This window comes from Lonchura striata, chromosome 26, assembly GCF_050655825.1.
Source record: "Lonchura striata isolate lonStrDom1 chromosome 26, ASM5065582v1, whole genome shotgun sequence".
Taxonomy (NCBI): domain Eukaryota; kingdom Metazoa; phylum Chordata; class Aves; order Passeriformes; family Estrildidae; genus Lonchura; species Lonchura striata.
Window position 1 is genome coordinate 7,220,341 of NC_140728.1, and position 15,589 is coordinate 7,235,929.

Below are 15,589 nucleotides of genomic sequence, written 5' to 3' on the forward strand. Positions count from 1 at the left end.
TCAGGCGCTCGGAGCCGCTTCACGGACGGGGTTTTACTGCGCTGCCCCGGGGCCTCACCGTCCAGCACGGCCCCGGCCCGGCCCGGCCCCCCTCACAGTCCGGCACGGCCCCGGCCCCGCGGTCCGGTCCCCGCCTATTCGTTCTTCAGCCCCTCGGCGATGAGGTTGAGCTCGTAGCACCAGGTCTCGTAGCGATAGGCCACGCGGATCTGGGCCACGTTCGTCTTCCGTATGTCGTTGCCATCGGGCCCGTCTTCCCGGTAGTTTTCACCCAGGAACTTCACTTTCTCCTGCCAGAGGCAAAGACAGCGGTACTGACCTCAGAAGCCCCGCTGACAGCGCCCGAAGGAAACCCTGAGCCCACGAGTGGAGCTGGGTGCCATTCTCAGGCCGTGGGCAGGACCTCCCCAGAAGGACAAACCCCTCGTGCAACAGGAGACACTGCAGGACACCCCTGCGTGGGAACGACACCTTCTTCATGGGACAGGACATACTGCAGGACACCCCTGCGTGGGAACGACACCTTCTTCATGGGACAGGACACTCACGATGTGGGAGAGGACACACCTCATGGGACAGGACATATTGCAGGACACCATTGCATGGAACAGGAACACCTCGTGGGATATGAGACACTGCAGAACACCCAGCTTGTGGGACAGGACTCATCCCGCATGGGGATAGGACAGACTGCAGGACACACTGTGTCCCTTGCATGGGGACAGAACACCCACCTCATGGGATAGGACACACTGCAGGACACACCCCTCAGGGGACAGGACACCCCTCACGGTGCAGGACAGACTGCAGGACACCCCTCATACGGCAGGACACACCCCTCATTGGGCAGGACACCCCACATGGGGCAGGACACACTGCAGGACACCCCTCAGGGGACAGGACACACTGCAGGACACTCCTCAGGGGACAGGACACCCACCTCGTGGGACAGGCCGCACTGCAGGACGCTGTTCCTGGCGATCTCGCACATGTCACAGGTGCTGAGCTTGAATACCTGGGCGGCGATGGCATACTCCTCCATGAGGGGCTCCTGCAGCACGGGGTTAGGGGTCAGCAGCCTCTGCCAGCACAGCCTGTGCTCTGCAGGGGTTGTCCCACAGCTCACAGAGCCACTGAATCATTGGAGCTGGAAAAGTTCTCCAGAATCAAGTCCAACTTCCAACCAACACCCCCGTGCCCACTAAACCATATCACAAATAGCCATGTGTTTGCATTTTTTGAAAACTCTCAGGCACTGCTGCCTTGTGCAGCCTGTTCAGATGCTTGACCCCTGTTTCAGTGAAGAAATTTTTCCTAATATTCTACCTGGACATCTGCTGGAGAAAGGGGACATGGCCCAGCATATGTTGGACCCTCTGCAAGTGCCACTGGCTTCCAAAAAAACCGAGGCGCACACAGTGCCAGCCCCATAGTCCCAGCCCCGGCGCTCAGCTCACACTGTACCTTGGTGTAATGGAACTGCATGGGGTCATCTGTAGAAAGGGACACCATGAGCCCTTTCTGGTGGAAGTCCAGCAAGGGATTCTTGGCATACTCCAGGAAGAGGCTGTTGTTGCTGAGTGGGGACATGGCAATGGGAATTCGGGCAAGGAAGTACAGATACTGCAGCACCGGGCTCTGCAGAGATGAGCAGAGGTACCACGTTAGGGATAAAGTTGCTGCACCTTCCACCTCTCCAGGGTCACGCCTCAGATCAGGCTGGTCCCAGCCAGGGAATTGTGTGCAAGGGGAGAGATGGGCCAGCCAGCAATCAGTGCTTCAGGCTAAGGAGCACAAGAAGCCAGGGAGCTGTCTGATACCAGGCTCAGCTGGCTCTAGTGATAACATATTCTGTGATAGGTCTGTGGGGCTAAACCCCCAAAATCGAATACAGTACTCAGCCACATCCCCAGATATGCCTGGAGAAGCCCAGAGAACCATTTAACACCAGCCTGAAGCCAGGCTGTGTCAGTGTAAAGCAGAGGCACAGGTAACTGCCAGCTACCTGAGGCACTGGGAGCACTTCTCCTGCTCTGCCATGCATGGGCTGCTCCTGGCAGCCTGCTCCACGTACCTTCTTGAGGTTGAGCCCGTGGGAGATGTTGTCAGCTGTCATGAAGGCCGCCAGCAGGTGTGTGACGGCCCCGGCCTCGCCGCAGTGCGGGCGGAACAGGAACGTGTTCATGCCACGCTGCCTGGGCACAGGGAAGGAGCACTCAGAGCAGGCAAACAGCAGGCTTGGGTGGCTGGACCCAACTTCAGGCCCAGCTCTGCCCCTGCCATGAGTCCCCGGGAATCCAGCTTGACCTAGGAGCACATTACTCCTTCTCTTTTCTCCTCTGTGTGTGCAATAGATGCATCTCTGCAATCCCTGAACTTTCTCCCCAGTCCATCATCCCTCCTACCGAGGGGGGCCTGGATTGCTCTGGGATGTGATGCTCCAAATACAGAGCGAGGAGAGCCCCACTTCTTCCACACCAACAACCAAAGAACTGAGGCAAGGCACGAGGCAGCCCCTTGGCAGATCCCAGGCCTCACCTGCGCAGGTTGTTCAGCACCAGGATGTTGGCATACATGTAGTAGATGTAGTAGGTGTAGGATGGGTTCTTCTGAGAAGTCCACTCCTCTGGCTTTGGACTTTTAGTGCTGAACATGTGTCCACTGTGCTTGGATTCATCATCCACGCTGTCAAAGCCTGTGATCTGCTTGGCAAGGGGACAAAAAGAGGTGCATCTCACACTCCCCACCTTGTCATGCCCAGGTGGGCTCACTCTGCCCCACCACAGCTCACCAGAGCCCAGCTCTGCCCCTGTGCCCCACAAGGGCAGGGTGCCCTCGCTCCTCACACCCCCCAAGCACTGTCTAGGACAGGAATAAAGTTCACACCTCCCCAGGAGATGAGTGGATGAGAATTCACAGCCCTGCAGCAGCCAGGCCAAGCAGTCTGACCCTTCCCCACACTTCTGGCCACACCTCCCTTCACCTGAGTGAGGCAGAGCCCCTGGCCCACTGATGTCATTCCCATGTCAGGGAATACCCCGTTTCTTGTGCACGAACAGGAATGTGAGTTCTCCCCACACCTGACAACATCACCACTGACACTCACATGGCGTAGAAAGACACTCAGCTCTTTGTGGGCTTGGGGATTGACAGTTGCCTCAAACACAGGAACAAAGATATATTCCAGCATTTTCCCAAAGTGGGGAAGGAAATTCTTAGACCTGAACACGTCACTGTGGACAGAGACAGGGATTAATTGCTACCAGAGGGACAGCATGGCCCACTGTCCCCGCAACCCTTTCAGGGATGAGGAATCTAGAAGGCACAGTGCTCCCTCAGCCCCGCAGCACGTACTAAATCCTGGGGACTTGGATCATCCACTTCATGTTGGGGGAATAGACCCGGTGGGTGTTGAACCAGCTGGCCAGCTTGGCCCACTCCTCAGGCGACCGCCCGTAGATCGAGAGCCGGGGCTCCGTGTGCTGGTACTTGGCATCCTCCAGGTCAGAGCCAACCTCCTGCAAACCAGAGCAACCATGGCAAGGGAAGCCACAGCAGCAGCACAGCTTCACCTTGTTCTCCTCCCCTCTCTCCGTACCTTGATGATAGTAGCAAAATACTCGCCATTGATGGCGTTCTCCGTCTTCAGGTAGAGGTCCCGCAGCTCACTGGCCCCCACGGGGTTGTACTTGTCATTGAACTTGTCAAAGCGCTGAAATGTCTGCCGGCCCTGCAGCAGGGAGATCAGGCTCAAACACTGCCCTCACAGCTTGGCAGGGAGCAGGGGCTGAGCCAAACCACCCAAAATGGCACATCCAGGAGCTGCTGCACCCTGACACAAATATTAGTGCATGCAACAAGTGTGGGTGCACAGGGAAGGCAAGAGCCATGGGGGGAAGAGTGGCCCAAGAGTGATCTTAAATTAAATGTCCTACCACTTACAGCATGGACATCCAGGGAGTCCACTGTCAGGTCGTACGGGTGCAGTTTGAGCTGCTGGAAAAGCTGTTTCAGGGTGAGCTGTTTGCCCTTGGCATTATAGACCACGCGGTCAGCATCCACGCAGTAGGATTTCTTGATGAAACGCAGAAGGTGCTTCTGGTTCATGCAGGCTGCAGCATGGATGTGCGTGTCCACCTGGGAAAACAGAGGGACACTGTGGTATTCACATGCCCTCTGGACAGAGACTTGGTTTTCTCAGGATTTCTCCTGAGAGAAGCAGAGAAAAGAGAATAAAAACAATTCTTATCTCACTTGCTGCTCCTGTTTGTGCCTATGTGGAATGTGGTATGGAGATTGTTTACCCAAGGTGATTGCTTGATTGGATTCTGGTGATGGTGTTTTGGATTCATGGACCAATTAGATCCATGTGTGTGTCGGGACTCTCTGGAGAGAGTCATGGGTTTTCTAGTTAGGTAGTTAGTGATAGTTCTTGTTAGTGTATTATAGTGTAATAAAGTAATTAATTAGCCTTCTGAAATCATTGGAGAACTGCACATCATTGTTCCTGAGTTGGGGATCCCAGCAATGATAGGACACCTTCAAGCTGGGATGCTTGGGTACCATCACAGGGGGTGAACAAACCCCTCAGGTGAGCACGTTGTGTGGGGAGCAGGGCTCAGCCCAGCAGGAGAACACAGAGGGCACAGCTTTGCCAAAAGCATCGAAGGCAGCACATCCCCTTCACAGGAGCAGTGCTGCTGCTACAGACATGGACTAACATCCGGCTCCCAGGTAGGGGCAGGCACCATAACAGCTCCTCTCCAGGGTCCCTGGGGCTCTGAGCCTTGCCTTTTACCTTCCTGCAGTTGTAGAAGTCACGGTGGGGGTTGTTCTTCAGCTCCTTCATCTCCTCCATCTCATTGAGCATTTCATGCACTTGGAACTTGGACGAGAGGAACTTGAGGCGCCGGTGAGCGTAGGTCTTCCTGGTGAGAGCAAAGGGCAGAACAGACACTGGCTCCTCACCCCTCAGCACAGGGACACAGATTCCACCTGGGGTGCAGGGGCTCATGCTGGCCAGCCCTGCTCCCCTGAGGTGCCTCCCTTGGCTCTATTACAGAGCTCTGAAGGAAGGCTGGCCAGCTGGGAGCCTATCTGCAGGTCCTGTCTCCAGCCTGAGTGCTGCTTTGCATGACCCAAACCAAGAGGGCTAACAAGTGCTGAGGACACTTGCACAGCCAGGTGTGTCACCAGCAGGTTCCTCCCTCTTGCCAGGAAAGGAAGGGGGCTGCCCTGACCTCCCTCTGCCCACCGAGGCAGGACCTGGTGGGTTGTGCACTTACACAGGCCCCTGTGCAATCAGGACCAGGAGGAAGTTCATGTCATCAATGAAGTGCTCGAGGCTGGGGTAGGGCAGGTCCTTGGGCTCATTTCTCTCAGCCGCTGCCTTGTCTGCGTAGACATAAACTATCCCGTCCTTCATCTGCACGTGGTATCCCAGGTTCTCAGGGAGCTTCCCACTGTCCAGAGGATCCTGTCCATCCTTCGCTGGGGGGGTGAACACTGCAGCAAAAGGAGAATTCCATGAGGCTGCCAGCCCAAACCTCCCAGGCCTGCCTTGCTCCCCCACCCCACGCAGCAGGCAGGGACACCCCGCCACTGTGACACCAAGGAGGGGACCTGGGCAAGTTCCTGAGCCCTGCCCTGCTGAGGGCAGAGGAAGCCCCCGGGGTGCCTGGCTGTACCTGGGCCAGCGTCGCTGGGTTTCCAGGGCTCGCCCTCGATGGCGCGCAGGTACTGCGAGGGCGTCTTGGGGAACCTCTGCAGCGACTGCTGCATGTTCTTCTCCCGGATGCACAGCGCCCGGTACAGGCCCCTGCACACCACTTCAAAGTCTTCCACTGTCACCTGCAGGGGAGGGGATGCTGAAGGCGACCACACAGTGTGTCCAAGAGGCACCCTGGTGCACCCAGGTGGAGGGAGATTTTGGTCACAGCAAGATAAATGTCAAAAAACATTTTGGGCTGGAAGGGATCCTAAGTCTCATCTTGTCCTAGCCCCTGCTGTGGACAGGGACACATTCCACTATCCAAGGGTGCGCCCAGCCCCTCCAACATGGCCTTGGACACTTCCAGGAATGGAGCAGCCACAGCTTCTCTGGGCAACCTGTGCCAGGGCACCCTCACAGGGAGGAATTGCTTCCCAATATCCCATCTAACCCTGCCCTCAGGCAGTGGGAAGCCATTCCCCTTTGTCCTGTCACTACATGGTATTGTAAAACGTCCCTCTCAAACTTTCTTGCCATATCATAGAATCATATCTCATATATCTCATCATTTCATATATCAAATCATATCATATCAATGTCCTACACTCTGCCTGAGCAGGGCGAGGAAGGGATGATAAGCAGAGACCCAGGCATGACAAAGGGAAGCACTTGGTTGCAGAACCAGGGAATTCTAATGTCTCCCCCTCTTACATTTCTCACTGCAATCAGTAATTGACCCTGAAATGGAAGCCAGGCCTGGGCAAAACATTAAAGCTATTTTTGGAGCCCGGGCTGAAACTGAAGCAGGAACAACAACATGCACTAACCCTGTGTGTCAATGATTTTTGATTTACTGCACAGACAAGTGTTTTGGGCAGTCAGAAGAGGCTGGAGTGGAGCAGGTCAGGAAACGAGCACTCCCAGCTAGGACATTTATGGCAGGGGGAATGTGCTCAGTGCCTGAGCAAGGAGGGATTTCCAGATCCCCTCTGCTAGACAGCTCCAGGCTGAGCAACTTCCAGCAGCTTCTTAGAAGCAGCACCAATGTAATAGGAGGCTGAGGAGGAGAGGGAGGCAGGATTAGCCCGGGATGTGATAGCAGTCCTGGTTAAGTGGCTCTAGGTGACCCTGCCTGTACCAGGGGCTTGGTGACTTCCCTCAGCTCTTCTGGGATCCTTGGATGTGCACAGACCTCAGACAGAGCTGTGTGCAAGCAGAGAGGATGTGACAGAGTGAGCACAGCCAGCCCTGCCAGGCCCTCCCTGGAGTATCCCATGGGAATATGCAGCACCCCACAGCTCCTGCTAAGGAATTCAGCTCTGCATCACCAGGGATGCAGCAGGGCACCCCCAGATGCTTATGAGGCACAGACTGAGCTGGGAGAAGCCTCCCCACTGCAGCTGGTACAGACTCTGATTGACCCTGACAGTGGGCACTGAGTGCTGAGGGACAGGCAGGGACCGGAGAGGTGGAAAGGGAGCAGCCACGGAAGCACCTACCCCAGAGGCGTAATCCCCAGTGATCTGCACCCGCTGGAAGTCGGGCACAGTCTGGTACTGGGGACAGGCGAAGCTGGCATCGGGGGCAGCCGGGCTGGCTACTGCCCCCGGGGCCATGGGAGGTGCCAGCACAGTCGTCTTCATGCGGATCAGCTTCTTCCTGCTGCGGAGAAAGGCTCAGGCGAACAGCCCCGTCCCATGGTCGCACACGGCTGCAGGGCCAGGGCACTGCCCGCAGCCGTGATCCAGCTGTGCACAGCAGGATCCGCTCACCGGGCATTTCTGAGCACCTCCAACAGGCGCTGCCAGAAGCACTGGCCACAGCATGCAAAATAGGAAGTTTAAAGAGAAGGAGGAGATGTGGAAACCCAGGACACTTGGAATATTTCTCTGTCTGCTCTGAGAAAGTTGCATCTTTCCAGAGTCTCCCTCCCCAACAGCTCTGTGGCCATTGCTGTGCTGACGCCCCGGGAATGGCTTTCTGTCCAACAGTGGAAGCAGTTGGAGAGGAAATCCTGGAGTACCTGACAGATGCCCTGGGATTATCAAGGATTTATTCCACAGGTGTGGTGAGCTGTGATTTACATCCCCCCTGTTTGCTGTGGCCGGGAGGTGCAGGCTGTGCTCCTCTCCTTGCCCGGGCTCCTGGGAACTCACCGCATTTCCACTGTGGAACTGGCCTCCTGGAGCATCATGTGCATTGTCATTTCCTGCCGGGAGATGGGACAGATCTCTTCCACATCAAAATGAGAGATTTCTCCCCTGGACTCCTCATCCTTCACCTCGGAGGCAAAGACCTTCTCGGCGAAGGAGCGCAGGGACTCGTCCATATCTGCAAAGAGGAGTTGAGCGTCCCACAGGGAGGTGATTCCCAGCCACTGGAACAGGCAGGTGCCCCTTGCAGGCAGCTCCGTGCTCAGCTGCCATTTCCTCGTGGCCCCCACACCCTAGAGAAGACTCTGAGCCACCTCCCAGATTTGCAGCAAGGCCGGGCCACACCTGGTGGGCTGGAGACATAACTTGATGTACCCCCAGTACAGCAGGACAAGTAAATACATTCCAAGAATGCTGCCAAAAGGCCCAGAGAGAAGCAGGTCCTTGGGAAGAGCAGTTATGGGAACATGCAGTGGGAGGAAGAGGGAAAATGTGGCAGAGCCCTTAAGGCTCCAGGGAGCCCAGAATCCACTTGCTGCAGCAGTCAGGGGGAGACAGAGGCATGGATGGGGCAGAGCTGGCAGCCCGAGCACTCAGTTCCCACCGTGTCAGGGCATTCCCAGCTGGGCACTCCCTGCCCACCACGTTCAAAGGTGCCACAGGGCTGGCTGGAGCTTTATGGAGGAGAACAAGGGAGGTTAAAAGCCCTTCCAATGCCAACAGAACACCATAAAACAAGAACCCAAGGGTTCTGCTGGCAGCAGCTCCCAGAAGCAGATGTTTGCATGGCAGCACAGGGGTTTTGGCAGCTGGGCACGAAGCAAGGTGAGGATCAGTGCCCAAGGATGGACCTCACCATCGAGTGTCACACAGGACATGGTCACAGGTGAGGACCAAAGCAGAACAGACAGGGGGTTCTCAACAGCACTCGGGGTGCTAGAATGATATTTAACAAATTGCATATTTTGGTGCTGTATCAAAGGACCAAAAGGTGGGACCATTCTGTGTAACGCCGATGGGCAGAGCTGGCACTGCCAGGAAACAGCATTTCCCAGCAGCTGAAGGATCACCCTGATCATGATCTTCATGATCTACATGATCTTCACAGTCTACATGATCTACATGATCATGTAACTGCTGCTTGGTTCCAGGGATCATGTCTAGGCAGTAATACAGCAGAGCATAGAGAAACCCAGCAATACTCACGTTTCTGTTCTGCTGTTTGAGATAAAACAGAGACAAAATAAAAGCTGTTGTGATCAGCCCCTTAAAATTAGTGTATTTTTGCCTTATCACCTCATCAGTCTTTAAAAAGGGATTTGCAAAGTACAAGTTTAGCCAAATCCTTCCACTTATGAAAAAATCAGAGAATCCTAGAATGTTTTGGGTTGGAAGGGATCTTAAAGCTCATTTAAGGGGCAGGGACACCTTCCACTGTCCCAGGTTGCTCCAAGCCCTGTCCATCCTGGTCTTGGACATTTCCATGGGCCCAGTGGCAGCCACAGCTGCTCTGGGTACCTGTGCCAGGGCCTCCCGCCCCTCACAGGGAGCAATTCCTTCCCAATATCCCATCAAAACCCGCCCTCCTTTGGCTTAAAACCATTCCTCCTTGTCCTGTCATTCCCTGCCCTTGTGAGAAATCTCTCCAGCCTTCTTGTAGCCCCTTCAGGTGCTGGAAGGAAAAGGCAGAGAAGAAGTTGTGACTTTGAGGAACACAAAGAGGGACACTGTGCGTTGCCTGTCCCTCGACAGAGCCTCGGTGATGCCTCAGCGTGGAACCAAACCCCACTGCAGGTCCATCCCACCCATCCAGCCCAGTGTGGCTCTGGCACAGCTTCTGCCTGGCACAGTCCCTGCTTTCCCTGCAGTGCCCAAGGTGGAGCATCCTCCAGCACCCAGATCCTCTCACTGCACACCGGAGAGGCAGCATCCTGTGCTAAGGCCGAGCTGGCCTGGCAGGGCTCTCCCTGCACCTGCAGGGACACAGCAGGGACACAGGGAGGGCAGCACAGCCTTCTGCTGACCAGGCAAGCAGATATCCCAGAGACTCAGAGCACCAGGCTTTGCTGCTTTTTGCCCTTCCTGCCCTCCTTTGTGGCCCTCAGCTTGGGTGGTCATGTCAGAGATGCCGAGTTCCATCCCCCTGTGCCCACAGCTCCCCTTATTCCCCAACAGGATCAGGCAGCTGGGGCACTGCAGCCCCACATTTCCTCTCTGCTGCTCAGGCAGGCTGGCAGCAGCATTTTGAGGCTGCAGCTCCTGCCCTTCCCCTCTGACCCAGCAGTTCAGGCTGCAGCTCTGGCCTCACAGCTGCCGACTTCCCAAAGCCCAGCCTGCAGAACACACCCTCCAGAATCCTGACTCCACGTATTATTTACCTACAAAGCATCCCAGAAATGCTTTGTTTGACCTTTCATCTCTTTAGTGGATGGAAATTACACTCAGGAAGGTTCACAACCTCCCACTGATGGTGCAGGGCTAGGCTTCAACACCAGCTTCACGTGCTGGGACAGCATCTCTGACACCACAGCCCTGCAATTCCAAACATGCTCCTATCAGGGCTGTTTGGTGCTGTTATCACTCAGGGCTCTGCAGTCACCTGCCACATGTCCCTCTGCACTGTCCTGCAGAGCCTGGCTGGCCCTGCTCCTGCTGCCCAGCTCCTGCTCCCATCCCCACAGCTGAGCTTCACCAGGGTGACCAGAGATTCCCGAAATCCCTCGGAGTGGGTGACCAGAGATTCCCGAAATCCCTCAGAGTGAGTGACCAGAGATTCCTGAAATCCCTCAGAGCCCTTCCACAGGGATTTAATGATGGCATTACAGGACACATTACGCTGCAGGAGAGGCAATCTTTTCCTTCAGCACAAGCAGAGGAAGATTTAAACAATAACACCGTTTCTTTACTGCACTATCCAAAAATGTCACCAAGCAGGAAGAAAAATGCCCAAAGGCCCCAGAGAGGTCCCCTGGACATCACACATCCAAATCTCCAAGGCTGTGGGCCTGGAATCTGCCCTGTGGCCCCTTGGCTCACACTTGGCTTTCAGACCTACCTGGAATTCTCACCCGGGACATCGCAGCAGCGTTTGCAGAGCCTCAATAACACCCCAGAGTTCCCGAGCACAAGGGGCCAAGTGACTGCCTGGCAGCCCAACACTAATTTTACTGCTTTCCCTTCCCTGTAATCAGACTCTCCCACTCTAAAAGGAGAGTGGAGATCAACTGTAGGACTATTTAAAGTGCAGCCATAAACACTTGAACTGAAACAGGTGAAAGCAGGGCTCAAATTTAATTAAATTTTATTTAATTTAATTAATCAAATTTGATTAATCTTTTTCTTTAAGTAAGGTTTGCATTTTACATTTTGTGAAGTTTCAGCTGGTGTCTGGCCAGATTTCTGCTTTCTAGCGCAGCTGCACCTTTCTAATGTGGTCTGGGGAATTCAGTCTTTTGAGAGAGACTAAACCTGATGTCTTCTATGCTGAACCACAGGTTTAAAGGAAATTCCCAAACAGAACAGGGGTTGTGGATAGGTACAAACCACGTGCTCTCACCTGAGCTGTTCAGAGGTTTTTCCTGAGGGAGGGATGTGTTTGAGAGCCTGGATTTTACCATCAGGACTGCCCAGATGTCCTCACTTCTTCACAGCTGAATCCAACTAATAAAAGGGAGGTGCAAGGAGCCACAGTTCGTTCCTGATCTTTTCAGGAACTGCCTTTTCCAAGATTGGTGTCACAATGCTGATCTGATAATCAGTTCTGTACGTGCTGAGCCACAACCAAGGTGTATCTGAGCAGCTCTCAGTCAAACCCAAGGGGGGTCAGGGAGCTCCTGCCTCAGTTTGGCTCTGGCAGAGCAGATCTCAGGCTGGGAGGCACCTCCTGCCTTCATCTCAAGCAGGTTGTTTCCAGCATGTTGGCTTTGAGGGCTGTACCCTCCTTTAGGGTGGCCTCAAACCTTCTTCAGATCTCACCTGCAGCTGGAAAACACCTCCTGTGTGAAGAGAAAGGCCAGAATTTGTTGTGCCCTGCAGTTGCCAGGATAACTCTGAGCTCCTCATTCAGGTTCCTGGTGGGAAGTGGTGAAACTGAGCAAGTCAGGGGGATAAAATAGATTTGAGGTGAAGCAGAGTCTCTCCTGTTTGTGCTTTCATTTTTGATGGCGTTGGAAAGCTGTCCTGGAATAGGACAAAGCATTTGGGCACAGCCTGGCTCTGGTTTAAAGGGTGGCTTTGGTCAGAGCATTGAAGGGAACAGAAAAACCACCTGGAACAGACAGCATTATTTGGAATTATATGTGCATCCAAGGGATGCCTGTACCATGTTTTGCAGGAGCAGCTATGGAAAGCTTTTGTCCAAGAAGAAAGCTGGAATAGGTGAGAGAGTCACCTGCACAAATAAAATAAAATGCAGAGCTGGAAGTAACAAGCCATGGATTTTGTCCTTAGGAGCACAGGAATCCTGTGGCACAGCCAGTGAAGTGAGGTGAGCTGCTGCAGTTTCTCCAGCTGAAATAATTTCCACAGCATCCAAGAATTCTCTGGAACAGATGTTCCCATTATTTGATGGGCACAACTTCAAAACAAGCTGGGTGACAATTGAGAAATTCTCCAGAATTTAGGGAATTTTACCCCCCTTCCCTATTATTCCCCAAAAATATAAATTTTCCTCCCTCCAACTGCAGAGGTGCAGCACCAGGGCAAAGCTGGGATGATGGTATAGCTTTGGTCTCCCTCTCATGCTGATAAAATTTTCAGGTTCTGAATTCTTCTTGCTTTCACCCATCCCCAAGTTTGAGAGTCTCCACAGCACATTATTGTTTAACTGTTTCATTCAAGGGCTATAAAATCTGTCTCTTCTTGTTTGCTCTCCCACAAGGACTCTATCAACCCTTAACCCTCCTTGGGATCTTGGGATTCACATCTGAAACCAAAAATAACCTTTAGGATGCAGAGGTCATCTTCCTCAAGAGAATCTTGATCGTGTCTTGAGCCCTCAGCTTTTTTAATCACAGGGTGAGCTTGGGTGGGCTCATGGTGGAAATCTGAGTAAAGCCTGGGCATGCTGTGCTAAAGTTAGACCCAGGGCCTGTGCAAACTCAAGGGCTGACAAAAACAGCCTGTCTTCCCACTCTTTTTCAGCTGGAAAGTGAGGGATTCACACCCAGAGGCTTTGGAGTGCCTCCAAACCCCCCCACTTTTACCTCTGAGCTGCCCTGGTTCCACCCAGCTCCAGCCAAGAGTGGTGGGACCAGAAATTTGGGAGCTTGGGTCCGAGCAGGATCCTCCTCCAGCTTGCCTGGCCCTGCACCCACAGCACAGGGGCAGCTGTGGGGCAAACTTTGCCAGAAAATGGTTTTAATTCCTCAAGAGGAGGAGTCTGACCAGAGAGGGGATAAGGTGGATCCCACCTGGGCCTTTGATGGAGCACTGGGGACACCCTCAGCAGATTCTCCTCACCTTGCACAGACCCCACCAGCTCCAGGGCACAGCCAAAACCAGTTCCTCTGCAGGGAGCTCGTGGGTAGGGCCAGGGAACAAATCCATGGCAGGGAAACCTTCCCTGCAAGCCACGAAACCCCCGGGTTTTCAGCACCCAGCTCAGGGTGTGAATGCTCTGGGGACAGGCTGGACCTGCTCCTGGGGGTCTGTTTTTAATTTCCTGGCACAAAACCCAGGTTGGACTCCAGGTCTCAGATGCTTGACACGAGGTCTGAGGAGAAATACCCTTGGAGCACATTTACTGACTGTGTGCTCTGACACAATTTGCCTTCTTGCAGGAGGGAAGGCAACAGGGAAGTATTTTAGAAGACTGAGTCAAGCCATTTAAAAGCCTAACAGAGCATTATTTGGGCACAGCAGTAATTTAATAGCTGGTTTTGCCATTGGAACATCAGGTAAAGTATTGATTTACATTTTTTTAAATATAAATCAGCATGAGGGACACCACTGCAAATGGAGATTCAGCAGCAGCAAGATGCAGATTGATGAAGTCATTAAAAGTGGACTGGCCCAAGGCTGTGGCAGTCTCAAGGCCACTCTCCCTGATGCTCTAGGGCACATCTGTGATAGAGCTGAGCCTGGCCCACGACTGAATGGACTGAATCCCAGCCCACAGGCAAAGCAGAGGGCACTGTGATAAACCTCCTGTAAGCCTCTCATGGATCCCATGCCCAGAACTCAAACAACCAAAGAGTTCAAAGTTTATTCTTTAAAAAAGTTATTTAAGAAGCAAAATAATTTACTTCCATTCAAACCAAAAGAGATGCATTATTGAAAGCAAATAATTAAACAGTGACAACAAATTAGCCCTTGGGTTAAAAGTCCAGATCCCAACATTTCCCCACCATCCTGAGGGTTACACACAGGCACACACTCAAGGTTTGGGGTTTTTGAGGAGCACAGTCAGGTCAGAATGTGATTCAAACTTCCACTGCACTCCTTCCCCCACAGGCCTGAGGCTGCTTGAAATCCAATTTGAAGGCTGAGCTGCACTAAAAATGATGTAATCTTAAACATCCTGCTTAAAATCCAAAGTCCCAGCAAGGATGAGGACAGAATCTGAGCAGTTGTTTGAGCAAGAAAGTTGTTTGAGTGAGGACACAGAGAAACAACCACAGAATTCCACTGGCTCCACTGAGCTGTGCTCAGCCACAGCAACAGAAACATTTGTTCCAGTCATTGGCACTTGGAAGTTCTGAACAAGAGCTTTACCCTTTTAAAATATTTTAATATTTTTAATATTTTACCTCAAAAGTTGTTCATGTCTGTTCTGCCCATCAAGGCAGTTAAATCACCTTGGCACAAGTGCAGAGTTGTGCTGTTCTAAATAACAATATTTGGACCAAATCTACTAAACCACCTTTTCCAGGGACCTGTCTTGTGCAAAACCTTCTGTGCTTATCTTCTAAATAATTTTCCCAAAAGTTCACAGGGTTTTGTCCTTCCAGTTCTTGGCTGCCACCAAACCCAGAGTTCTCTGTGAGGCAGTTGGAAACAAATTACAACCATTCAGTTCACACTCCTGACTAATACAACACCCTCATTTTGTTTTTTTTTTTTTTTTTTTGCTGGATTTGGAACTACACTGATGGAGTTGGAAGTGTCACCTCTGCAGGTCATCTCTGCAGCACCCTAAAAACTGAAAAAGTCCTAAAATCCATTCAAAAGGTTCCAAAGGTGACACAAATGCAGACTTATCCTCACCAGGGCTTTCTCCCTTTTCAGGTTTTATAGAGCCCAAGAGAAAGGGAACAGCAAAGAGCAGCAGATGCATTTTCCAGTCAGTTCCCACACATTGCTGAGAATTCCCAGCTTTTGGAGCTACAGCTGGTACATTTTCATGGCAACCAGAGCATGCTGGGGAATGTGGAGCGTAGCTGTGATGAACCTCCACCCAAATAATTCTCCAGGTTGACCAGACACCCTTCAAACATCAAATGCCAGAGGCTTCCCATGTCTCACAAATGCAGGAAACAAATTCCTGCATTTCCCAAGAAATCAAACCCCATCCATGGGCCTGGGTGACAGAATGTCACCATTCAGTGTCCTCACAACTCCACACTGCCCCTTCCTGCTGGCTCTGCATGAGGAGGTGTGAGCCCCAAAAGTTTTTCTCATTTCCCAGGGGTTTTTTTATTAACCCCTCTTCAGGAGCAGACCCACAGGGAAGGCTTTCACAGAAAATCCTCCTGGCAAAGTTTTCTCAGCCCTGGCTATGCAGTGG

The 15,589-nt window shown here is 52.8% G+C and overlaps 1 protein-coding gene across 3 annotated transcripts; it reads right to left on the bottom strand.

Annotated features, from left to right (window-relative positions):
* Positions 1-18: 18 nt before the first annotated feature.
* AMPD1 (adenosine monophosphate deaminase 1) lies at positions 19-11,070 on the bottom strand. 3 transcript variants are annotated; one of them, XM_021535291.3, is made up of 15 exons: positions 10,919-11,070; positions 7,867-8,041; positions 7,210-7,372; positions 5,688-5,850; positions 5,286-5,505; positions 4,799-4,928; positions 3,943-4,137; positions 3,599-3,730; positions 3,355-3,518; positions 3,107-3,233; positions 2,539-2,702; positions 2,075-2,195; positions 1,465-1,638; positions 941-1,051; positions 19-290 (listed from the first exon to the last, which is right to left on the bottom strand). In XM_021535291.3, exons 1-15 carry the CDS (start codon positions 10,938-10,940, stop codon positions 135-137), a joined length of 2,217 nt encoding a protein of 738 aa, XP_021390966.1. In that variant the 5' UTR covers positions 10,941-11,070; the 3' UTR covers positions 19-134. The 3 variants fall into 3 exon arrangements, with proteins under 3 accessions (XP_021390966.1, XP_085417506.1, XP_085417507.1); XM_085561380.1 differs by lacking the exon at positions 10,919-11,070 and adding an exon at positions 9,070-9,184; XM_085561381.1 differs by lacking the exons at positions 7,210-7,372; positions 10,919-11,070 and having other exon boundaries at positions 7,867-7,992.
* Positions 11,071-15,589: the final 4,519 nt, after the last annotated feature.

Coding starts and splice junctions, on each gene's coding strand:
- AMPD1 (XM_021535291.3), bottom strand. CDS start 10,940: ATGTCCCGGGTGAGAATTCCAG. Junction 1,052..1,464: donor TGCAGTTCCATTACACCAAG/GTACAGTGTGAG, acceptor CCCGTGCTGCAG/GAGCCCCTCATGGAGGAGTA. Junction 291..940: donor AGTGCGGCCTGTCCCACGAG/GTGGGTGTCCTG, acceptor TGCCTCTGGCAG/GAGAAAGTGAAGTTCCTGGG.